The 25,351-nt window shown below is 38.0% G+C and overlaps 1 protein-coding gene across 1 annotated transcript; it reads right to left on the bottom strand.

The window, feature by feature from the left end:
• Positions 1-8,772: 8,772 nt before the first annotated feature.
• Positions 8,773-25,130, bottom strand: LOC141340588 (transcription termination factor 2-like). Its single transcript, XM_073845623.1, has 23 exons — positions 25,041-25,130; positions 24,758-24,869; positions 24,526-24,612; positions 23,232-23,301; positions 21,697-22,677; positions 21,454-21,574; positions 19,343-19,522; positions 19,083-19,240; positions 18,568-18,649; positions 16,856-16,954; positions 16,613-16,763; positions 16,119-16,224; positions 15,815-15,999; positions 14,944-15,097; positions 14,645-14,736; positions 14,463-14,542; positions 13,069-13,205; positions 12,818-12,988; positions 12,343-12,395; positions 11,835-11,988; positions 11,597-11,679; positions 11,286-11,360; positions 8,773-9,079 (listed from the first exon to the last, which is right to left on the bottom strand). Exons 1-23 carry the CDS (start codon positions 25,066-25,068, stop codon positions 8,935-8,937), a joined length of 3,504 nt encoding a protein of 1,167 aa, XP_073701724.1. The 5' UTR covers positions 25,069-25,130; the 3' UTR covers positions 8,773-8,934.
• Positions 25,131-25,351: the final 221 nt, after the last annotated feature.

The following is a 25,351-nucleotide window of genomic DNA, read 5'->3' as shown; positions in this document are numbered from 1 at the left end:
CCTTCTCCGGAAAATCAAACCTTGCCTCAGCAAAATCTGAACCCTTCTCCGGAAAACCAGAACTTGCCTCAGCAAAATCAGAACCCTTCTCCGGAAAATCAAAACTTGGCTCAGCCAAATCAGAACCCTTCTCCGGAAAACCAAAACTTGCCTCAGCCAAATCAGAACCCTTCTCCGGAAAACCAGAACTTGGCTCAGCCAAATCAGAACCCTTCTCCGGAAAACCAAAACTTGGCTCAGCCAAATCAGAACCCTTCTCCGGAAAACCAAAACTTGGCTCAGCCAAATCAGAACCCTTCTCCGGAAAACCAAAACTTGCCTCAGCAAAATCAGAACCCTTCTCCGGAAAATCAAAACTTGGCTCAGCCAAATCAGAACCCTTCTCCGGAAAACCAAAACTTGCCTCAGCAAAATCAGAACCCTTCTCCGGAAAACCAGAACTTGCCTCAGCAAAATCAGAACCCTTCTCCGGAAAATCAAAACTTGGCTCAGCCAAATCAGAACCCTTCTCCGGAAAATCAAAACTTGGCTCAGCCAAATCAGAACCCTTCTCCGGAAAATCAAAACTTGGCTCAGCCAAATCAGAACCCTTCTCCGGAAAACCAAAACTTGCCTCAGCAAAATCAGAACCCTTCTCCGGAAAACCAGAACTTGCCTCAGCAAAATCAGAACCCTTCTCCGGAAAATCAAAACTTGCTTCAGCCAAATCTGAACCCTTCTCCGGAAAACCAGAACTTGCCTCAGCAAAATCAGAACCCTTCTCCGGAAAATCAGAACTTGCCTCAGCCAAATCAGAACCCTTCTCCGGAAAATCAAACCTTGCCTCAGCAAAATCTGAACCCTTCTCCGGAAAACCAGAACTTGCCTCAGCCAAATCAGAACCCTTCTCCGGAAAATCAAACCTTGCCTCAGCAAAATCTGAACCCTTCTCCGGAAAACCAGAACTTGCTTCAGCAAAATCAGAACCCTTCTCCGGAAAATCAAACCTTGCCTCAGCAAAATCTGAACCCTTCTCCGGAAAACCAGAACTTGCTTCAGCAAAATCTGAACCCTTCTCCGGAAAACCAGAACTTGCCTCAGCCAAATCAGAACCCTTCTCCGGAAAATCAAACCTTGCCTCAGCAAAATCAGAACCCTTCTCCGGAAAACCAGAACTTGCCTCAGCCAAATCAGAACCCTTCTCCGGAAAATCAAACCTTGCCTCAGCAAAATCTGAACCCTTCTCCGGAAAACCAGAACTTGCTTCAGCAAAATCAGAACCCTTCTCCGGAAAATCAAAACTTGGCTCAGCCAAATCAGAACCCTTCTCCGGAAAACGAAAACTTCCCTTAGCAAAATCAGAACCCTTCTCCGGAAAACCAGAACTTGCCTCAGCAAAATCAGAACCCTTCTCCGGAAAACCAGAACTTGCTTCAGCCAAATCAGAACCCTCATCAGGAAAACTAGAACTTGTCTCAGCCAAATCAGAACCCTCCTCAGCAAAACCAAACTTTGCTTCAGCCAAATCAGAATCCTCCTCAGCAAAACCAGACCTTGCTTCAGCCAAATCAGAACCCTCCTCAGCAAAACCAGACCTTGTCTCAGCCAAATCAGAATCCTCCTCAGCAAAACCAGACCTTGCTTCAGCCAAATCAGAATCCTCCTCAGCAAAACCAGACCTTGCTTCAGCCAAATCAGAATCCTCCTCAGCAAAACCAGACCTTGCTTCAGCCAAATCAGAACCCTCCTCAGCAAAACCAGACCTTGCTTCAGCCAAATCAGAACCCTCCTCAGCAAAACCAGACCTTGTCTCAGCCAAATCAGAACCCTCCTCAGCAAAACCAGACCTTGCTTCAGCCAAATCAGAACCCTCCTCAGCAAAACCAGACCTTGTCTCAGCCAAATCAGAACCCTCCTCAGCAAAACCAGACCTTGCTTCAGCCAAATCAGAACCCTCCTTAGCAAAACCAGAACATGTCTTAGCCAAATCAGAACCCTCCTCAGCAAAACCAGACCTTGCTTCAGCCAAATCAGAACCCTCCTCAGGAAAAACAGAACTTTTCTCAGCCAAATCAGAACCGTCCTCAGCCTTCAAATAAATATCTTAATCAGGACAGAAGACACTGAATTACTGAATGAGACACTTCAAAACCAGACCTTGCTTCAGCCAAATCAGAACCCTCCTTAGCGAAACCAGAACTTGTCTCAGCCAAATCAGAACCCTCCTCAGCAAAACCAGATCTTGCTTCAGCCAAATCAGAACCCTCCTCAGCAAAACCAGATCTTGCTTCAGCCAAATCAGAACCCTCCTCAGCAAAACCAGACCTTGCTTCAGCCAAATCAGAACCCTCCTCAGCAAAACCAGACCTTGCTTCAGCCAAATCAGAACCCTCCTTAGCAAAACCAGAACTTGTCTTAGCCAAATCAGAACCCTCCTCAGCAAAACCAGATCTTGCTTCAGCCAAATCAGAACCCTCCTCAGGAAAAACAGAACTTTTCTCAGCCAAATCAGAACCGTCCTCAGCCTTGCCTCAGCCTTCAAATAAATGTCTTAATCAGGACAGAAGACACTCAATTACTGAATGAGACACTTCAAAATCAGAACTTGCTTCAGCCAAATCAGAACCCTCCTTAGCAAAACCAGAACTTGTCTCAGCCAAATCAGAACCCTCCTCAGCAAAACCAGATCTTGCTTCAGCCAAATCAGAACCCTTCTTAGCAAAACCAGAACTTGTCTGAGCCAAATCAGAAACCTCCTCAGCAAAACCAGACCTTGCTTCAGCCATATCAGAACCCTCCTCAGCAAAACCAGACCTTGCTTCAGCCAAATCAGAACCCTCCTCAGCAAAACCAGACCTTTCTTCAGCCAAATCAGAACCCTCCTTAGCAAAACCAGAACTTGTCTTAGCCAAATCAGAACCCTCCTCAGCAAAACCAGATCTTGCTTCAGCCAAATCAGAACCCTCCTCAGGAAAAACAGAACTTTTCTCAGCCAAATCAGAACCGTCCTCAGCTTTGCCTCAGCCTTCAAATAAATGTCTTAATCAGGACAGAAGACACTGAATTACTGAATGAGACACTTCAAAATCAGAACTTGCTTCAGCCAAATCAGAACCCTCCTTAGCAAAACCAGAACTTGTCTCAGACAAATCAGAACCCTCCTCAGCAAAACCAGATCTTGCTTCAGCCAAATCAGAACCCTTCTTAGCAAAACCAGAACTTGTCTCAGCCAAATCAGAACCCTCCTCAGCAAAACCAGATCTTGCTTCAGCCAAATCAGAACCCTTCTTAGCAAAAGCAGAACTTGTCTCAGCCAAATCAGAACCCTCCTCAGCAAAACCAGGGGCCTCATTTATAAAGACTTGCGTAGAAACCATCCTTGATTTTATCTAAGAACTTTTCTGATTTGATCGTAAGAGCGATTCAGAGAAACGAACGTACCACGAAATCCATGCGTACGCCAGTCATTCGGTTATAAATCACAAATGATCGTGGAATTGTGTGCAGCTGAATGTTCCGCCGTCGAAACGCCCCTGCTTAATTAATTAACATAAAATGAGCTCATTCCTAAAGCAAAAACTCTGTGACAATGGCAAGTAAAAAGGAGCGCAAGAAATCAAATTATAGTGAGGCTGATCTATCTGCAATACCAGGCATTACCACAAGGAAACGGTCGTACGCCAAGCTGGAATCTGATGTGGAGATAAGTACTTTTCCACGTCAAAGACGGTTTTTATAAATCTGTACTTTGACGTGGATTTGATCGTACGAACACTCTAAGATCAAATCAGTGCGTAAGAAAGTTTTATAAATGAGGCCCCTGATCTTGCTTCAGCCAAATCAGAACCCTTCTTAGCAAAACCAGAACTTTTCTCAGCGAAATCAGAACCGTCCTCAGCCTTGCCTCAGCCTTCAAATAAATGTCTTAATCAGGACAGAAGACACTGAATTACTGAATGAGACACTTCAAAATCAGAACTTGCTTCAGCCAAATCAGAACCCTCCTTAGCAAAACCAGAACTTGTCTCAGCCAAATCAGAACCCTCCTCAGCAAAACCAGATCTTGCTTCAGCCAAATCAGAACCCTACTTAGCAAAACCAGAACTTGTCTCAGCCAAATCAGAACCCTCCTCAGCAAAACCAGACCTTGCTTCAGCCATATCACAACCCTCCTCAGGAAAACCAGACCTTGCTTCAGCCAAATCAGAACCTTCCTCAGCAAAACCAGACCTTGCTTCAGCCAAATCAGAACCCTCCTCAGCAAACCAGACCTTGCTTCAGCCAAATCAGAACCCTTCTTAGCAAAACCAGAACTTGTCTCAGCCAAATCAGAAACCTCCTCAGCAAAACCAGACCTTGCTTCAGCCATATCAGAACCCTCCTCAGCAAAACCAGACCTTGCTTCAGCCAAATCAGAACCCTCCTCAGCAAACCAGACCTTGCTTCAGCCAAATCAGAACCCTTCTTAGCAAAACCAGAACTTGTCTCAGCCAAATCAGAACCTTCCTCAGCAAAACCAGACCTTGCTTCAGCCAAATCAGAACCCTCCTCAGCAAACCAGACCTTGCTTCAGCCAAATCAGAACCCTTCTTAGCAAAACCAGAACTTGTCTCAGCCAAATCAGAAACCTCCTCAGCAAAACCAGACCTTGCTTCAGCCATATCAGAACCCTCCTCAGCAAAACCAGACCTTGCTTCAGCCAAATCAGAACCCTCCTCAGCAAAACCAGACCTTGCTTCAGCCAAATCAGAACCCTCCTCAGCAAAACCAGACCTTGCTTCAACCAAATCAGAACCCTCCTCAGCAAAACCAGACCTTGCTTCAGCCAAATCAGAACCCTTCTTAGCAAAACCAGAACTTGTCTCAGCCAAATCAGAACCCTCCTCAGCAAAACCAGACCTTGCTTCAGCCAAATCAGAACCCTCCTCAGCAAAACCAGACCTTGCTTCAGCCAAATCAGAACCCTCCTCAGCCTTGCCTCAGCCTTCAAATAAATGTCTTAATCAGGACAGAAGACACTGAATTACTGAATGAGACACTTCAAAATCAGAACTTGCTTCAGCCAAATCAGAACCCTCCTTAGCAAAACCAGAACTTGTCTCAGCCAAATCAGAACCCTCCTCAACAAAACCAGACCTTGCTTCAGCCAAATCAGAACCCTCCTCAGCTTTGCCTCAGCCTTCAAATAAATGTCTTAATCAGGACAGAAGACACTGAATTACTGAATGAGACACTTCAAAATCAGAACTTGCTTCAGCCAAATCAGAACCCTCCTCAACAAAACCAGACCTTGCTTCAGCCAAATCAGAACCCTCCTCAGCAAAACCAGACCTTGCTTCAGCCAAATCAGAACACTTCTCAGGAAAACCAGACATAGACATTGTTGTTGTTTTGTCCATTTCTGTGAAGATGTTATTGCTAGGTCTAGACACCACTTTGTGTTCAAAATATTACATTTTAATAGATTAAAATGTGTTAAAATGTAAATCTTTATTTGAATTTATTAAATCCGTTCATTTATTTTGTTCAGCATATTTGTACAGAGGTATAAATATTTGTATTATGTTCCTGTATGCATGGTCATTGGTACACTCTCAGAAAAAAAATATTAACTCGTGGGAACGTCATATTATGTTGTGGCCATAAGATCATTTTGTCAAGGTAAGGACATCCTTATGCCATGAGTTTAATGCGTAAAACAAACCTGCGTGACCATAGCAACCCGGGATTATCAGAGATGGATTTATTAATATTTTATTTCAAATTAAGAAATTATTAGGCGATGCTGCCTACGTGAATGCCGTTTATGCGCGATGTAGACAGCGTTCGAAAGAAGTTTATCATGAATAAATATTACATAAAGTACATCAAACAAAATAGGCCTGTAAGACACATTTTTATTTATCCCACAGTCTTGTAAGTCTATTAACTTGTCTTTTTTCTGTATTTGTATTATTATTATTAGCCTATTATTATATTTATATTTTCGTTTGTATATCATTTTTTTCCCATTTCCCACAGTTTAAAGGTTGAATTTAACATATTTTATTTCATCTAATTATTAAAGTAGCCTATATAAATACTATAGTGTTTCACTGAGGAATGTTTCACCGAAGAAATGTGTAACATTGTATTGAATCTGTGCAGTCGGACTTAAAGGGACAGCAGCCTATTAATACGTTACAATTTTTGCCTATTGCTTACACACTTTTTGCAGAATTTGGCTCATTATGTCAAAACTCTACACACAAGCCAATCAGACTTGGAGATAAACAACTCACATCTATGCCAAAACTGCCACACTGATGGGCTTTATATGAAAGTCTTTGTGTTTCTATTTCTATTGTCATTTTACAAAAAAACAAACATTCTTACAGAAATAAAGAAAAAAAAACATACTTTTTTGTATGTGTGTGTGTGTGTGTGTTGGGGGCTGGGGTGGGGGGGTCTTATGAAAACCGCCTTCTGTTTGGGTCTGGCCACAAGACCTCGTCAACATCACAGGCGATGTCCTCAAGGGCTAGACATTGGGGAAAATATTGCCTTGTGTGCTGAATCCACCCTTGGATTGGTCTCACCTCAATGTCTCTGCATACCTCTTCAATTGCTTGCAGAAGAGTCATGCATGTGGTTGCCGATCATATACTTTCCACCACAAAGTTGCAAAGTTGAAGAAGTTTAGGTATTGAGGCTTTGGTCTAAACATTCGGTTTTAGTGTGTAAGCAATGAGCAAAAACTGTAATTAATGTTAATCAAACAACAAAACCCACTCTAACAAAAATGTATCTACATTTAATTCATACAGTGAACACTATGCAGTGTTATTTTACAGTTAATTATTACAGTTCTGTACCTATATACTACTGTTAGACCTTATTTTATTTGTAACTGTTATCTTGTGTAACAGTGTCTATGCTTGCAGATTGTGAATTTGTTTTTATTTATTTATTCATTTATTTTTACTGACTGTTTAATTGCCTTTTATCATGTGAAGGCAATTAGTGATTGAAGTAAAGTGTACTTTCACGTAAGTAATAAACAGAAAGCACCGTTACATTGATATAAGTGGCATTAATTATTTGTTGTTGTTTTTTTGTTTGTTTGTTTATATTGATGTTGAAGTTACATTTTCAGATTTGTAACATTACTTTTTAGTGCTAAAACACTGCTGGTCACTTTGAGAAGTTGTAGTGATGCTTTCTTTGAAAGAATGTGTAAGCAAAATCCCAATTTTAGCTGAACACCTCTGGTGTGACTTCAAAAAAAGACCATGAGCCAAAAACTCATCACCAAACACCAATGACTTGAACATACACTATATGGACAAAAGTATTGGGACACCCCTTCTTTAGAACAGAAAAGGGCTTTTCCAAAACTGAGGTAACAAAGATGGAAACAATTCATGTATTTATAAATTGTATTTCCATCTCTGTTATAACCATTTTGGAAGTGTCAAAAATGACTGTACCCATAGTTACATGTCACTGGTGTTGAGTTTTTTGCTCAAGGTCTGCATTAAAAGAGCATTTTTCTTCAATATCACATAGCCCTAATGTCTTGAAATCAAGTTGGTGGCAAAAATCTAGGAGGAGTGCATCACATCCAGAGCATGAGTTTTTCATAAAACACAGAATTGCTGACTTCCTGTTGGGCAGAGCGCTAACTGTCAGCCCGTTTGGGCTGATAAGAGCTATGTGTGTAAGTTTGGTGACTGCAGTTGAAAATGGTGTGCTACAGAGCCCCTCAAAAGTGTCCCTACAAAAGGCTGTGCTATGGGGCCCCAATGTGACCTATACACACACACACACAATACAAAAGGAATATACAATCACACACACTCACACACACTCACACACACACACACACACACACACACACACGCATAAATAATTAAAAAACATTTAACACCAACAAAAGAAAAATATGATTAACCAATTTAATGCCAAATATATTTTATTCCTGGATATCCCAATAAAACAGACTGCCTTGACTGTAAAAGTCAACAGGAAAGTTAGCATTTTATATTGCTCACTAACATTTAACACATAACAAAAACACTTAATGACTATTGTTCCTTATTGTTAAATTATTGTTATTTGTAGTTTGAAATATTTATTTACTTTAAATATTTAAATATAACAAAACAATACACAATAGAATGTGTAAACTTTTTTTTATTTAAAGTTAATAAATTTGTTATTAAGGTGAACACACATAAGTTATGTCATATAATTTAATACAGTGGTTTTCTTACCATAGTTACTAGAATATTATTGTACTACCAGCCATGAACTGTGATAAAAGGTTCATTAAAATTTACTTTTAAGTTTTGAAATGTTAGTCTCAACCAAGATGATGGTTTGGATGAAACCTCAACATTGTATCGGTCACCTTGCTATCTAGGTTCAAAGTATTTAAATGTTTTAAATAGATTAACTATTAATACATGCGCCGAAATTCAAGTTCTGCTCTGTGTTCTCTGATAATTACCCGACTGTGAATGATGCAAGCGGCGTCACTATGTTGTCACTGAAAAGCTGCAGCCGCAGCCGGGATGATTTTTGGTTTGCCGGCAGAACAACAACAACAACAACAACGCGCTATAACAATGCCCCTCACTTTCCCTAATTGACGGAAATCTGTCATAGACTTGTTGCAGGTAACGGAAATCTGTCGTAGCGACAGAGAACTTTAATCCCTGTGATTGGCATTACTGTAATTTTTAAACACCCTTTGCCTTGTTTAGCAAGGACCTGAGATGGAAAACAAATTTCATGACAATTATATAGAGTTATCCTTTATATTTATTCAATATAAGCATTAACCATTTGAACATGAAGTCTTTGATTTCATGACATCTTCCAAGAAATACAATGCAGGGTTCAAGACAACAACACACATAAATAAAATTATGTTGTGTAGATTAACCTTAGCTTTCTAAAATAAAATACATATCACACACCGAAGATGACCCTGAGATCTGCCAGAGACAGTTTAGTGAACGTTGATCCAGTTCCAGACAAGACTTTCTGAGCCAGCTCCTTCTTCTTTTCCTGTAGTGAAGAGATTTTGTCTTCCACTGTACCATCACAAACAAACCTGAGGAAAGATTGACACACAACACCATGCAATTAGTCTGACTGTTGCTAATGCTTCTTTGCTTGATACGAAAATATGCCACATGCCATATTACCTCAAAATCTATACAAAATTTATTTTGCTCATGTCTGATTGATGAAGCGGCCTTTTTTCCCATCATTAGGAACCACTACTTGACTGTTTAACTTGTCTGTAACTGAATACAAGCCCGGGTGAAAAAAAGTGCACTTCGATGATGTACCTAAAGTGCTCTTTTCTCACGCACTAATTTTGTACTTAATATAGTAAAAATTATTCCTAACGTATTTAGTGTAGCATATCAGAGTGAATCAGAAGATTCGATTAGAAGTGTTGAAACAACCCAAAGAGCCAAATTCCACAAAGAGGCTCAGGATAACCAGACAATGCCATAAATCTGTCCGTGATACCCTGGTGCCACGAGTCTGAAGCGAGTCTAACCAACTAACTAGGAGCTTTGAACAGCTTGCAGCATTAAAACAAAAGAACACTTATTGATAATCGCAGCTCAGGAAGGAGGTTGTCAAATTTGGGGCAAGTAACCAAGATCAAAGAGATGCACACCATGACCATTACATGTAAATCCAAGATGGAAATCATGAGCTAAAGACTTCCTAGGATTGCTTTTCCCCACTCAAGACAAAGACCAGGCACCTTCTAGACCTTCTATCTTTTGGCTCAGAGAACATACCATCACATGCACAGAATGGCACAAAAACTGCCTTTCCATGTGTATATATGCACCTAAATGATGCTAAAGGACTTATGACTAATTTCTATGTATAACTCTGTATTATGTATTTAACCCACACATTTGTCTTATGTTCTAATCACCCATTGTGTATGTCCTTTTAATAACTACTGGATAGCTTAAGGGTTTATAATTGTATTTGGTATGTACGAGGTTGAAAACTTTAAACGTTTCTATTAATCGATTCTTTGTAAAATGTATTATATTCTTATATTATATACCCTGCAAGAGTGGAAAAATTTGGACATTGTGACTGATAAGATATAACTGATAATAATATCCTGAGCTAAGACCATAAGACTGGTGTCTTGACCGAGTTTAAAAACCAAGGACACCATAAAAATGTAGCTTTAAGCCTTTAACCTTGCTTTTAGTCATGCATTTTGCCATCAGTTTTGACGCCACTTTTTGCGTTCTTTGAGATCGTTACACTTCTGTCTTTTATTTTAGTCTTTTTCTTTCCATGAGAGTTGTGTGTTCTGAGTAATTTTTTCCGTAATGCTGTGCCAACGCCCAAGACATCACATCGAATGACCACAGAACTTCCAACCAATCAGCAACCTTGGCGGACTCCCTTTTTGCAAAGACGTGACAAAACAAATTCCCTCAACACAAATGCAATGCAAGTACAACCTCCAGATTCTAGCTGAACTGGTGCATTTGATATAAAGTTTAATAGCCTAATTGAAGAACTCAATGCGAGGGTTAATTCGATTACTGATGGTTTCTCAGGTCTAAGCAATTGCAAATATTGCTATAAACTTGGGATTTCATATTTTCACTCTTCTAAACTCATTCTTTCCTCACTTTCTCTCTCTTTCTGCAACCTGTGTGAATGCGTGTGTTTATGTGTTAGATTAGTTTATGTCTTAGATTTATCCAATAAAGTCTTATTTTTTATAGAAAAGAGAGGTATCTTGTGTTTTGTGCTTACAAGTTAATGTCTTAAACTGCCGTCTTGTTACTGTTCTAATAAATAGTGTTTTTTACTATATTCTGGATAGTAATAACCATTGCAGAGTTGATGTTATACGGCTCGTTCCATGAATCGCGCACTGAGTGAACAGCTGTAGAACAGCATTCTGTTCGAATTCCCTATAAAATCTGGATCAATTCCCTTTGCGCTAAATTGACCTGTTTCCCTTACATTAGTTACCACTTGTAGTACACTTGAACCCATCTTTCATACACTAGTGGGTTCAAGTATACTACAAGTGGTAACTAAATACATTTTTAAATACAAAGATAGCATGTTAAAAGCACATTTTAGTTCATATTCATGGTGTCCCAAAACAGCACATTTGAGTACACTTAGATGTTCTTAAGATGTTCTAAAGAATAATTTTTTGTATATTAAGTACAAAATTAGAGCGTGAAAATAGAGTACATTATGGGAGTGCACTTGTTTTTCACCTGGGAGTAACATCAATTCCTCACCTGTGAATTGTAACATCCCGGGATTGTCCAACCCTATAAATCCGATCACAGGCCTGGTCCTCTAGTGCTGGATTCCTGTGAATGAAGGCCTAGTTCTTATACACATTCATTTAGTCTGTTTGCACTATGAACCAAAGCAGTTATTGTTTGCATTTTACTGTTCAATTTTATAAAAATAGTCTTCAGACTAATGGTGTAACCAGCATTCAAACCAGCAACTGGACTTACTTATGTAAAGGTCTTCTGTGTAACACTGAAATTGCTATTAATACATATTCATTTAAACTTCTTAAGAACCTAAAGTGACTCACCAGTGCATGTCCATGAGAAACAGATGATTCCCTCCAATCAGATTGATTCCCACACCTCCAGCACACAGAGACACCAACATCACCTGCAATATTAAGACAAACAATGAACATCTTCCTAACTCCTAACAAATAAACCAACTAAACACATTAGCAGTTAAATTACAGACATCAACAAATTAAACAATACATGAAAGGTCAGACCCTCTGTGATATCAATTTGAAGGAATACACCACATACCTGTGGTCCTTTAGGGTTAGTGTTGAACTCCTCCACTAGGTCCATTCTGCGTTTGGGATTGACGGTGCCATCAATTACTGCAAACTTCAGACCCATTTTCTCCAAGTGAATAGAAACAATGTGCAGCATGCTGGTCCACTGAGACACAATCACACTGCCAAGCAGCGTTCAAAATTGACAAATAACAGAAATTACAAACTGACTTTTGGGAATATCAATAAGGTACATGATGAAACAATGATAGACTGACTGTTTAATGAGATTAAATGACAAAGACATAGGGAAGAAACGTGTCTTCTAATGACTTTTACCTCAGTGGAAAATGTTAGGTTTATGATAAAATCCAAAAAGTATTGTTCATAATAAAGACACATTATTTAGGCTTCCCACACATAGGAATTATTCATGTGGATCACACCATTCATATTGATGATACAACCCAGATAGACATCTAAAGATATTTTAAGGTTTTATTGTTTACCTAAACTGCGAACTCCAGTTGACATACCTTTTTTGATCTTTCTTCTTAATTTCTCTCAACTCTGTCAGAATGGCTGAAATCTGAAATAAATAAACAAATAACATCCTCACAAAGAGCACAGTGACAAATAACACACAGGCCAATATCCACTTTCTCTGAACGAGCCAGTATACTGTATTTAAAATTAGGGTGGCACTTCGGGTTTAGAAAATTTCTATTCAAGGATGTTCATCTTGGCCAGTTTTTTGTTATTTTTTCTTTGCATTTCATTGTACTGAAAATGACAACAGACACTGCATAGCTGCAGTCTTCTCTTTTGTTTTTATCTCACTCACATTTTTTAAATCACTGACATTCCTTCCCCGGATTTCACATGGTGCTTTAAAATAAAATTGTAACTCCCCTGGAAGTTGCTCAAATAGTTTGCTCAAAGCATTATGGGGTATAGGAAAAGTTGGATACTGGAGACTGGGTACAGCAGGGTGTAGGAGAGCATGTTCACCTTAGTGCTTTCACGAGTGTCCTTGAAGAGCTCAGAGGAGAAGCGGTTGCCGTTGAGGGACACAGTGTCTTTAGGGTCAGAACCTGAGGGCTCAGACAGAGACAGAGCACACAGCTGCTCTTCTAGAGACAGAGCTACACCATCCCCTTGTAGCTCCGTCTGATCCAGAGTCTGGAAAAAACATACAGCATACATGTGTCAGTACTTGAGAGCGTGTAATAAGAGTTTGTGACACAGAGAGGGAACATCACCTTCTTGAGCAGAGACAGGTGGCAGCAGCACTGCCTGAGACGCAGCAGCAGTGACAGGATGTGGATGGTGCTGGAGGCCTGAGGCTGCTGAGATGAAGACAGAGGTTCCTGCTGAGACATCCCGAACTCCCGTGCGACTGAGACACAAACAAGCTCTCAGTTACCTTCTTTCCCTGTATCAGTAAATGAACATTCCTACACAAGCCCTGAACTACACTCAAGGGCAGATTCATTAGGCCAATCTTGAAGGCTGGATCCTTTGAAGAACGATGACTACAAGGATCACATTTTCAAAGGCTGGGAAGTTTGGACCAAACAATGTTAAATGGGACGCTCTAGCCTACAAAGGATTAATCTTGTTGCCTAGCAAATGTAAATGCAGCTTTCAAAGGGCACAGCCTCTAAACTGGGATGCAGCTATGGTCAAGTTCAAAATGAGTATCAGAATGGGGAAGAAATGTGATTTTGGCATTGTTGTTGGTGCCTAACTGACTGAACTGAGTAGTTCAGAAACTGCTGATCTACTGGGGTTGTTCACACACAACCAACTCCACGGTTTACAGAGAATGGCCAGAAAAAAAAGAAAATATCTGTGGGCAAAAATGCCTAGTTAATGCCAGAAGCCAGATGAGATTGGCCAGACTGGTTTGAGCTGATAGAAAAGCAACAGCACCTCAAATAACCACTGTTACAACTTAGGGACACTTAGAGCATGAATGCAACACATTCGAATGCACAACACATCAAACTTTGAAGCAGATCGGGCACCAGAAGACCACACCAGGTGACACTGCTGTCAGCGATGAACAGGAAACTAAGACTAATAGTCGCATGGGCTCACCAAAATTGGACAACAGAAGATTGCCTGGTTTAATGAGTCTCGATTTTTGCCACAAAATTCAGTTGTAGGGTCAGAATTTGGCGTAAACGACATGAATGCATGGATCCATCCTGCCTTGCATCAATGATTTAGACTGCTGCCGGTTATGTAATGGTGTGGGGATATTTTTTTGGCACATTTTGGGGTTAATGAAGAGTTTAATTAATATGTGAAGTGCATTTGACCTTTTGGGGCTTGCCATAAGACAGGGGTCATCAAATTTGATCCTGGAGGGCCGGTTTCCTACAGAGTTTAGCTCGAACTTGCCACAACACACCTGCCTGGAAGTTTTAAGTACACCTAGTAAGACCTTGATTAGCTGGTTCAGAGGTGTTTGATTAGAGTTGGAGATAAATCATAGATTTTCTTTCTATTGGGATATGAGAGGGTCTGTATTACTTACTTTGAGAAAGTGTAACGGTCAACTTGGATCACATGCCTTGATAATCTTTGGGCTTTGGCTAAACTCAATCCTTCTCTTACAGTAAGAGGTGATGTGACAGAGACTGCTTACCTTTCTCAAAAGGATTACTACTGTCCCCCTTTTTAGTGTTTCCTTCTTCATGTCTCTTAAGATAGTTCTGTAGTGTGGACCTGGGGAGAAAAAAAAACACAAGATAATCACACCATGCATGCAAAACATCAAATGTAAATAGTGATTAGGCAAACAGATGGATGTTCAGTGAAATAATATACCTGGATTGTGCAAACACGACATCATATACAGCCTGTTCATCTTCAGACAGCTTCAATCTGTGAACCTCACAGGTCCGATCAGGCAGAGACACCTGAAACAGAAGCATAGATGTTTCAGGATTACTCAGATGACCAATTAATTTTTTAATAAATGTGTGTAATTTGTGATTACGGATAACTTCCATATTCATTTCCAGGCATGAAGCCACACACTGTCCTTATATTTCCAACTTTTCAACACTTTAGTTTTTCAATTGTTTCTAGGGTATAAGAACTAAACATTGAGTTTGTGTGTGTACCAGTGGTTTTCCAGTAGCGTCCATCTGATCTTTGGTCCTGCGAAGCAGCAGAGCTCTGGTAAGGATGTTCAGTCTCTCTCCTCCTCTCTTTGAGCCATTATCCACCTGAGCCTTCCACAGCTTATATTCATCAAATGGAGAGCATCTCAGAAACCTGCACAACATGTGCAAAAACAACAGCGGTTAAAGGAAGTAAATCACTATAACAGTGTTGTTTAAGCACTGTGCTGCAGATTATTTGCTGTCTGGAAAAACTATATCCAAAAGCTTCTTAATGTGTATCACAAAAGCTTCTGGGGGTCTGAGACATTTAAAACATATACTTTGCCTCATTGCGCACTAAAACGATTCACCCTTTTCTACATGTTAAATTGCCATGTGAGGAAAGAGTGAGATTTTTGAGCACAGAAAAAAAACTGAGCACAGTGTGTGGCCCTACATACATGTTGAGTCCTGACCTATGGAAACACTTAAAATCAGATATGCCTGTTCAGACTGAGACACTTTGCATTCATCATCTTGAACAATAGAGCATGACGCCAGCAATGTCAAGATCACATGTTAGATATCTGAGGAATTACAACAACAGTTAAATTCTATGCCTTGAATCCAATGTCACTTTGGATGAGATGGCAAATGCTTAAAAAAAAAATGGGTTTTAGATAAGGACTGTAAACATCAAAAGGCATGTTTTTTTTCTCTCCAGGATACAAAAAAACAAAATTGATGCCAAAAATGTTCCTTGTTCCCACACATTTATGATGCCTGCTTGAGATCCTGGATGTTGTTACGGCTAAATTTGTGGTGTAATGTGTCTTGAATAGCTAGAAAACTTCCAGTGTGGAAGACTTTTGTGGCAAACCGATCGTACTTGAGCAGGGAATACATATCCAGCAGGTTGTTCTGAATGGGGGTTCCAGTAACAGCCCAGCGGGATCGGGCCCGCAGCTTACACACCGCCATGGACGTCTGCACTTTAGGATTCTTAATGCTGTGCGCTTCATCGAGAATCACACGTGCCCAGGCAACACGTAAAAGAGGAGACAGCTCTGTTGCCTAAGACGAGAAGAAAAAGGGTACTTAAAATAACTTTTTAGACAACAAAACAGGTTCAGGCTCTTAAACATCTTAGCCAATTAAATGAATCGTTCGGATGTTGAAGTCACTATTCATACCACATGATCAGAGTCCTTAGAGGGTTTCTCTGCATCCTCCTTCTGCACAGGGATCTCCTTAGAGACCAGACTGTATGTGGTGATCACAACATCATGCTCAGCAAGGCTGGTAAAGACACAGATTGGCAAAAGAGGATAAGAGATTACGCAAGATGATGAGCAAAAAAAGTGAGAGAAACCACCAACAGCAATAACCAAGTGACATGTTGTTTTTTTAAATATAGTACAACCCTAAAAGGAGCTGACTTCACAGATCCACTAAAAATACATCTGTGATCAGATGGGTAGATAGACAGATGGTGAAAAACATGCCACATGGTTAGATATTTTGTATTTTAAGTGCAACTGAAGTGTCGAAGTAATTTTTGGCACCACTGAATGTGCATGCATGTGAATTTCATTTTGCACTCAAACATAATGTATGGTTTGCTAAATGCTTAACAGACACGTGTATATGATCCGTCTGTTGATGTGTATGTAAGTGAGTGGCCTACACGCTTGTACTCCTCTGTCGGTTGGGTCCATGGTACAAATACACACTGAGGCGACTACTCTTCACACGCTTGTCAATCTCTTTCTTCCAGTGATGCACCAGAGAAGCAGGACAGATGATCAATGTCCCCTGAGACGGCACTATGGCTGAATCTGAGGATGCAGATCCGGTATCAAATAAAACACACAAATATACACAGAAACAATTTAAAATCTAAGATTGTGAACTATTTAGTAATGGATACCATTTTTAGAGATCCATTCCTCCATTTTCTTATCCTTCTTCTTTTGAGACAGAATGAGGGAGATCATTGTGAGGGTCTTTCCCAAGCCCATGTCATCAGCTTAACAACAACAAAAAAATAAAATTTATTAAAACAATTAATAAATAAAAATAAAAGCAAGTTTAATGATCCCTTTTCACAGATTGTGATGACACATTTCCAGTTATTAATATTGAATCTAAAAATAAATCTAGCAAAGGTGTGAATGTACATTTGTAGCATCATTAGTGTTACCTTGCCACTAAAATACAAAAAAAGTTAACTTAAAGTAATTTTGACATCCAAAAGTCATGGAAATAATGTCATGAATTTATTTAGGAAAAACTAAATTATGACAACCTGGGTTCTCAGCATGCTGGAAGTGTGAAAAGGGTGTAGAGACTTAATTTCATGGTGAAAAAAAACAACAACTTTTATGTAGACAGTGAACTGAATTGGTCAGTGGCAGCATTCCACAGTCAAATACTTTGTGTACACTGCCGTACAAAAGTTTGAGATCAGTAAGATTTGTAATGTTTTTTAAAGTAGTCTTTTTTGCTCATCAAGGCTATGTTTATCTGATTTAAAATACAGGAAAAAACAGTAATATTGTGAAATATTATTGCAATTTAAAATAGTGGTCTTCGTTTTTAACATAATTTAAAATAGAATTTATTCCTGTGACGCAAAGTTGAATTCTCAGCATCATTACTCCATTTCTCACGGTCACAAGATCCTTCAGAAATCATTCTAATACACTGATTTATTAGCAATGTTGGAAACAGTTGTGCTGCTTAATATATATTTTTTGGAACCTGTGATACTTTTTCCAGGATTCTTTATTGAAAAAACAGAATTGATTTAAAATAGAAATATTTTGTAACAATATACACTACCGTTCAAAGTATGGGGTCTGTACATTTTTTCTTTCTTTGAAAGAAATTAATACTTTTATTCAGCAAAGATGTGTTAAACATATAAAAAAGTGATAGTAAAGACTTATATTGTTAAAAAAGATTTCTATTTTGAATAAATGCTATTCTTTTGAAATTTAATTCATCAAAGAATCCTGAAAAAAGTATCACAGGTTCAAAAAAAAAAAAAGCAGCACAACTGTTTCCAACCATTATAATAAATCAGCATATTAGAATAATTTCTGAAGGATTGTGTGACACTGACGACTGGAGTAATGGCTTATGGAAATTCAGCTTTGCATTACAAAAAACAATTATATTTTAACATATATTAAAATAGAAAACTGCTTGTTAAATTGCAATAATATTTCATAATATTACTTTATAAATAAATGAAACTTTGATTAGCACAAGAGACTTCTTTAAAAACATAAAAAAATCTTACTGATCCCATACTTTTGAATAGCAGTATATAATGACCGCTAATGTTTTATATTCAATATTTGAAGAAAAAAAAACATTTATCACACTATAACATAATTTAATTTTAAATCAATATTTAGTTCTCACTAATTTGTTTGGTAAGTGTCTCTATAATAAATAGGACAAGGTAATGTTGCAAAACTCACACTGGGACCTTTGATCATCCTGTCATGGCTAACTTTCCAGTTATACTAAATATTGCATCGATTAAATACAACAACAAATTTTTTTTTATAAATATACATATTAAATTATATGCACATATAAAATGTCACTCTCAATCAAAATGAGTATTACCCAAAATTCCTCCACATGGTTTCTGCGTCTCTCTCCACAGCAGCCAGGCCAGAGCTTTCCTCTGATGAGGCAACAGCTCCACCTTGTGAAATAAAATCATAATGCTACGGTCACTTGCGCATCTTCTATTCAAGCTTTAAAAAATGCTTACTTTAAACAATCAACAAATTCCACAACAAATGTGATACAACAAATATTAAACCAGTGAAAAGTCTATTAGTCTGCAAATCTATTTTACAGATCGATGGTTATCACTCACAATCAATGCACAATGAATATCTTTCTTTAAATTTTATATTTTACAAAGCAGAATAATCAGGAAACACAGTCATTCTTCCATAATTTTTCTTTTTCACACTTATCTAGAACTGGAAAATACTACAATCAGATTCCAAAAACTCTCTTTCACAGAAGTAAACTCTCTTATATAGTAGAGCTGTATTATACCATTTATGTAAATTTGACTATGACAGCATTATAACGTGTAGACAGCTTTAAAGGCCAAACTGACTTACTTTGATTCCTTTGGGATCCGGTGACTCTGTGTCTTCTGTAGGGCAGGACTCCAGCGAGTCGTGCAGATGGTCGATGGCCTCGGTGGTGGCATTGCGGACAGCCAGCAGTCTGTTCTCAGTCATCCTGCCACCATAGAAAGCCTGGCTCTGAGGATTTACTGCAGAGACAACCAGCCAAATTAGAACATCAATAAACTTACAAATGAAATGAGCACAGAAAGCGCCAATTTGTAGGAGAAGAATGAGATTAAACACTCTACCTCCAAACATCTGAGAGCAACCTTGGCTCAGGTTGAGGCCTAGAGAGCTACTAGAGGATTCCTTCAACATGGGAGCTGGAGCTATGGGCAGGAGCATGGTGCCTCCAGGACGACTGAATGGATTGGAATGGCTGTGTGCTGCTTTATGTTCTGCCTGTGATTTGTCTTTCTCTTGAGACTCTATATTTAAATAGTAAAATGATTTCATTTAAATTCCTTCAATATTCAGTTTATAAAGCTGAATTATTATCCATTATTTATTCAAAAACATCATGTTTTTAGGGAGCATTTTACAACCTGAACAAATCTTCAAATTTTCTGATGATCTAAGAGACTTGTTTTTTTATTTAAATTTTTGTTTATGTCTTGTGCTCACCAAAGCTGCATTTATTTAATCATAAAATACAGCAATATTGTGGAATATTATTACAAGTTAAATTACTCTCTTTTATTGAAATTTATTTTAAAATGTATTTGTGATGGCAAAGCCAAATTTTCAGCAGCCATTATTCTAGTTTTCAGTGTCAAATGATCCCTCAGAAATCATGCTGATTTACTGCTCAAGAAACATTTATTATTTTTTTTTTTTTTTCAGGATTCTTGGATGAATAGAATGTTTAAAATAACATTATTTTGAATCAAAATCTTTTGTAAAAATATTGATGTCACTTTTTTAATGTACCAAAACTGATCACAAGTATTAATTTATTTAAACATACTCTTAATGAAAGAGGTACATTGCAAAGGCTTGGGATCAGTAAGATTTTTAATGAATTTAAAGAAGTAATGTTTTAAAGAAAAAATTTAAAGCTGCATTTATATGTGACCCTGGACCACAAAACCAGTCATAAGGTTAAATTTTACAAAACTGAGATTTATACATCACATGAAAGCTTAATAAATAAGCTTTCTATTGATGTATGGTTTGTTAGGATAGGACAATATTTGGCCGAGATACAACTATTTGAAAATCAGGAATCTGAGGGTGGAAAAAAATCAAAACACTGAGAAAATCACCTTTAAAGTTGTCCAAATTAGGTTCTTAACAATGCATATTACTAATCAAAAATTACATTTTGATATATGTATAGTAGGAATTTTACAAAAAATCTTCATGGAACATGATGTTTACTTAATTTCCTAATGATTTTTGGCATAAAAGAAAAATCAAGAATTTTGACCCATGCAATGTATTTTTGGCTATTGCTACAAACATACCCCAGCGACTTAAGACTGGTTTTGTGGTCCAGGGTCACATATGATGTTAAATACAGGGGGGGGGGGGGGGGGACTGTAATATTGTGACATATTACTGCAATTTAAAATAGTGGCCTCTATATAGAATTTATTCCTTCAGAATCATTGGAATATGCTTGATTATCAATATGCTTTTATCAATGTTGGTAACAGTTGTGCTGCTTAATGTTTTTTTTGGAACCTGTAATACTCTTTTTTCAGAATTATTTGATGAATAAAACATTAAAAAGAACAGCATTTATTTAAAATATAAATCTTTTCCTAAAATATACACTGCGGTTCAAATTTTAGGGTCAGTAAATGTTTTCTTTCTTTCCTTCTTTAAAAGAAATAATACATTTATTCAGTAACAGTGTGTTAAATTGATAAAAAGTGAAAAGATTTCTATTTTTAATGAATGCTGTTCTTTTTATTTAAAGAATCCTGAAAAAGTATCATAGGCTCCAAATCATTAAGCAGCACAACTGTTTCCAACATTGATAATAAATCAGCATATTAGAATGATTTCTGAAGGATTGTGTGACACTGAAGACCGGAGTAATGGCTGATGAAAATTCAGCTTTGCATCACAGAAATAGATTATATTTTAAAATATATTAAAATAGAAAACTTATTTTAAAATTTAATAATATTTCATAATATTACTTTTTTCTGTATTCTTGATCAATTAAATGGAATTTTAATGAGCATAAGAAACAAAAAAAACATTAAAAATCTTACTAAATTCCCAACCTTTTGAACAGCAGTGTACATTCAAGTCATATTATGTATAAATTAATGTATACTGTATACCTTACAGATAGATCTCATCAAAATAATGACTGTCACTGACCCAAAAATAAAGTGAATCTCACCAGACAGAGAAGCTGTGTTTAGGCTCAGAGACTCCAGCGCGTCTTCCAGCTCCTTCACCTGACTCTTCAAACGCTCCCCTTTATCTGGCAGAGCTGACACATTCACCACTGAGAGAGTGGCCTAGGAATTACAGAGCACGTACAGAGGGAACAAAACTGAGCGTTAAATCTTAAGCATAACCAACTGATTCAATCATTCACTTATCACATAATATGAACTGTAAATAGTAAAGGATGACAAACCTTCTTCTGCTTGAGCTGAGCTGTGAGATGGCTATGAAGGGCCCTGGGGTCCTCAGACTGAACCTGGACTTTAGAAGCAGGCTGGAAACCAAAATAAGAAGTGAGCGTTTTCTGAATAGGTGCGGCTGGAGTCGGAGCACTCTGCTGGGTGGGAGGCTGTACCGACACAAGCTGAACATCATCCTCCTCATCGCTCCATTCACCAAAGCGCGCTATGCCCTTCTGGTCCTTCGCCTGACTCTGGTTAGGTACTGTTTTCTGAACATTAAGTGCTGTGGGCTTTTCAGAAACTGCCACATCCTGTGATGTAGAGCATGAGGGTGAGCTGCTCTTGCTCTGCAGGCTTTGAGTTTTATCTGTAACAAATTTTAAATTAGCAGTGCTTTGCTTGTTTGAGCGGTCATCCTTTGTTTCAGTCTCTACTGAAGCTTTATCATCACATCCAGATGAGCTCTTTGAAGGGCTTTGTGCAGAGCTGCCTGTTTTTGTCGGCTTCTTCTCCTGCTGGTCTTTGAGGCTGGTCTCGGATTCACTCTGTCCTTGAACACTTTCGTCCACAGAGTTTGGACTCTCGGGACATGACCCATCCTCTGATGTGCTCCTCAGCCTCTCATCATCAGACACCCTCTTCTTTATCTTCATCCCAGCGGGAAGTTTCTTGTTCCTCCAAGACTCTGAATCTCCAGAATCTTTCCCCTCCCTGTCCAAGCCACTTTGCCCATCTGACCCATTCCTGTTATTCCCTTCTGTCTCTTTTGTTTTGGAACGCTCTTCTTTCTTTTTAGCACTACCATGATCTTTACCCTTCACATGTTTATTTTCACCATTGATCTCTCCTCTATCCTTTTCAGCATCTGGATCCCTCTTGCGTTCTGAAGATTTGTCCTGCCTTTTCTTGACTTTGAAAGGGTTTTTGACAGGAGTGAGGCTGGAGGATTGAAGATCTTTGTCTGACAAATCAGTCCTTTTCTCGAGGTCTTTCTGCAGGTGGTAAAGAATTGTGGTGAGAAATATATTCAGAATTAAAAATAAGGCTAACTACAAATATGTGACCCTGGACCACAAAACCAGTCTTAAGTCGCTGGGGTATGTTTGTAGCAATAGCCAAAAATACATTGTATGGGTCAAAATTATTGATTTTTCTTTTATGCCAAAAATCATTAGGAAATTAAGTAAAGATCATGTTCCATGAAGATTTTTTGTAAAATTCCTACTGTAATTATATCAAAATGTAATTTTTGATTAGTAATATGCATTGTTAAGAACCTAATTTGGACAACTTTAAAGGTGATTTTCTCAGTATTTTGATTTTTTTCCACCCTCAGATTCCAGATTTTCAAATAGATGTATCTCGGCCAAATATTGTCCTATCCCAACAAACCATATACCAATAGAAAGCTTATTTATTAAGCTTTCATATGATGTATAAATCTCAGTTTTGTAAAATTTAACCTTATGACTGGTTTTGTGGTCCAGGGTCACATATGCTAAATGTTTATTGAATGTTAAAATAATTTTAGAGGATAGATGTCTACCTCGCTCCATGGAACACAACCACACCACTTCTGTCCTTCAGATCTTCCAAGCACACAACGATAAAACAACCTGATAATGAAAGAAATAAAGTATTCATGGCTTGGATTTAGAAACCTTTCCTCATTACCTTTTATTTTTCCATCTAACACAAGGATTGTGCCTAGAAAAATATAGACATGTTTAGAGAATGTTGTTTTTTTTTTACAATATATTGTGTTATTTTTCTTGAAAATATTATGTATGGTAATTAATAGACTGATCAATATGGTGATTATTACAATACTGGATGTTTTTCCATTGGAAAAGTGAACCAAAGAACTTTGTGTGATTCCCATAATATGACAGGTACAACACAAACAAGTTTGATGCACAATACTGTGCAAAAGTCTTAGGCAACTAATATTTTCACCAGCTAAAAATGGTTTAAAGTCAGTTCTTTCTATCTTTTGATGTAGTGTGTCAGTAGGAAATATCAGTTTACATTTCCAAACATTCCTTTTGCCATTAATTGTAATAATTCAGTTAGATTTTTGATTGCACAAGGAGTCTGACAACAGCCAGTGCTCCACAGAGATCTGATCTCATCATCATCCAGTCTGTCTGGACTGAAAAAATATATATAAAAAAACGGAGACAGACTAAATCCAGAAGAACTGTGGCAACGTCTCCAGGATTCTCCAAGAAACCTACCTACAAAGCTACAGCACTGTTAAAAGTTTTAGGCACTTGTGTAAAATAATGTAATAAATAGATTTTATGAACCAATTAACTTCTGTTAACTACATTAAATCAACATGTGGTGTGACCATCCTTTGCGTTTAAAGCAGCTTTTGCCCTAGGTGCACTTGTGCATAGATTTTCAGGTAGCTTTGCAGGTAAGCCTCTTCTTGAAGCATCTTGCAGATTGCCACAGTTTTTCTGGATTTAGTCTCAGTTTGTTCTGTTTCTTCATGTCATTCCAGACAGACTGGATGATGATGAGATCAGATCTCTGTGGAGCACTGGCTGTTGTCAGACTCCTTGTGCAAACAAAAATCTCACTGGATTATAAAAGGAATGTTTGGAAATGTAAACTGATATTTCCTACTGACACACTACAGCAAAAGATAGAAATAAATGACTTAAAACCATTATTTGTTGGTGAAAATACTAACCTTACTAAAACCAACATTATACTAGCTTATAATTAGTAATATGAGAAATAGATCTTCATTATTCATATTGGTCTCTACTGGATCTGTGCTCCCCAACACTGGATTTTCATTCTCACAGCAGATACAGTGTAAATCTTACTTGTATTTGCCCTGTTTTTCATTGTAAATTAATGTTTGAAGTTCAACCATGGAGTCCTCATGTTGAAGGCAGTGAGATGGGGGGATCCTGAAGAACATACACGAATTTAGAGCAGGGAAACTGCTCATGCACATTTGATTTATAAACAAAACAACTTATTCTGTGTCCATACATATTGTGAAAATGAAAACAAGCTGATATTCTGATAATGCATAAAGGTATGTGCACTTACTCTGTAGACAGTGTAAAGTTGCAGGGTATTGCATCACGCGCAGTGCAAATATAAAAACTTTTGCCCTTATTCGGTCCTTCCTTTACACCAGTCTTCAATAAGCATATACTGCCTGAAAACAATTATAATAAATAGACTTAATCTGTACTTTCGCACTCATGCATCAGAAGCTATAACTTACATACAGCCGATGCTATACTGCTAATGAACACAAACTTCTTAAAAAGTAAAATTGCTCAGTGTAAATCATTTACACGGTGATAAGTGAGAATACGATACTTACCGTGTGCTTCACACAGAATTATTTCCATTTTACGACAACGCCTTATTTCATTTAGATCACCGGCTTCAGTTTCACTATGAACAAAAACACCCGCCGCTGTCGCGGTTTGATGACGTGTTCTGCACTGTAGCCAATAAATGCCTTACTAAAACTACTGTTCAAACGTAATTGAATTTGTACATCAGTAACAGTAATAGTAGTAACTGTGGCATTTTGGTGGAAGCTATTCTTACCATGGTCAATTTTGTACAGGTATGTTATAAATAACCAAATAAATAACTTAAAAATGTTCTTCAAAATTGTCAGCTATT

The sequence above is a fragment of the Garra rufa genome, chromosome 8, assembly GCF_049309525.1.
Source record: "Garra rufa chromosome 8, GarRuf1.0, whole genome shotgun sequence".
Taxonomy (NCBI): domain Eukaryota; kingdom Metazoa; phylum Chordata; class Actinopteri; order Cypriniformes; family Cyprinidae; genus Garra; species Garra rufa.
The sequence above is the reverse complement of the archived record's forward strand: the minus strand, read 5'-3'. Positions and strand labels throughout refer to the sequence as shown.

Coding starts and splice junctions, on each gene's coding strand:
- LOC141340588 (XM_073845623.1), bottom strand. CDS start 25,068: ATGGAAATAATTCTGTGTGAAGCACACG. Junction 16,000..16,118: donor CTAAGGACTCTGATCATGTG/GTATGAATAGTG, acceptor TTCTCGTCTTAG/GCAACAGAGCTGTCTCCTCT. Junction 11,989..12,342: donor AAGAAGAAAGATCAAAAAAG/GTATGTCAACTG, acceptor GCTGCTTGGCAG/TGTGATTGTGTCTCAGTGGA.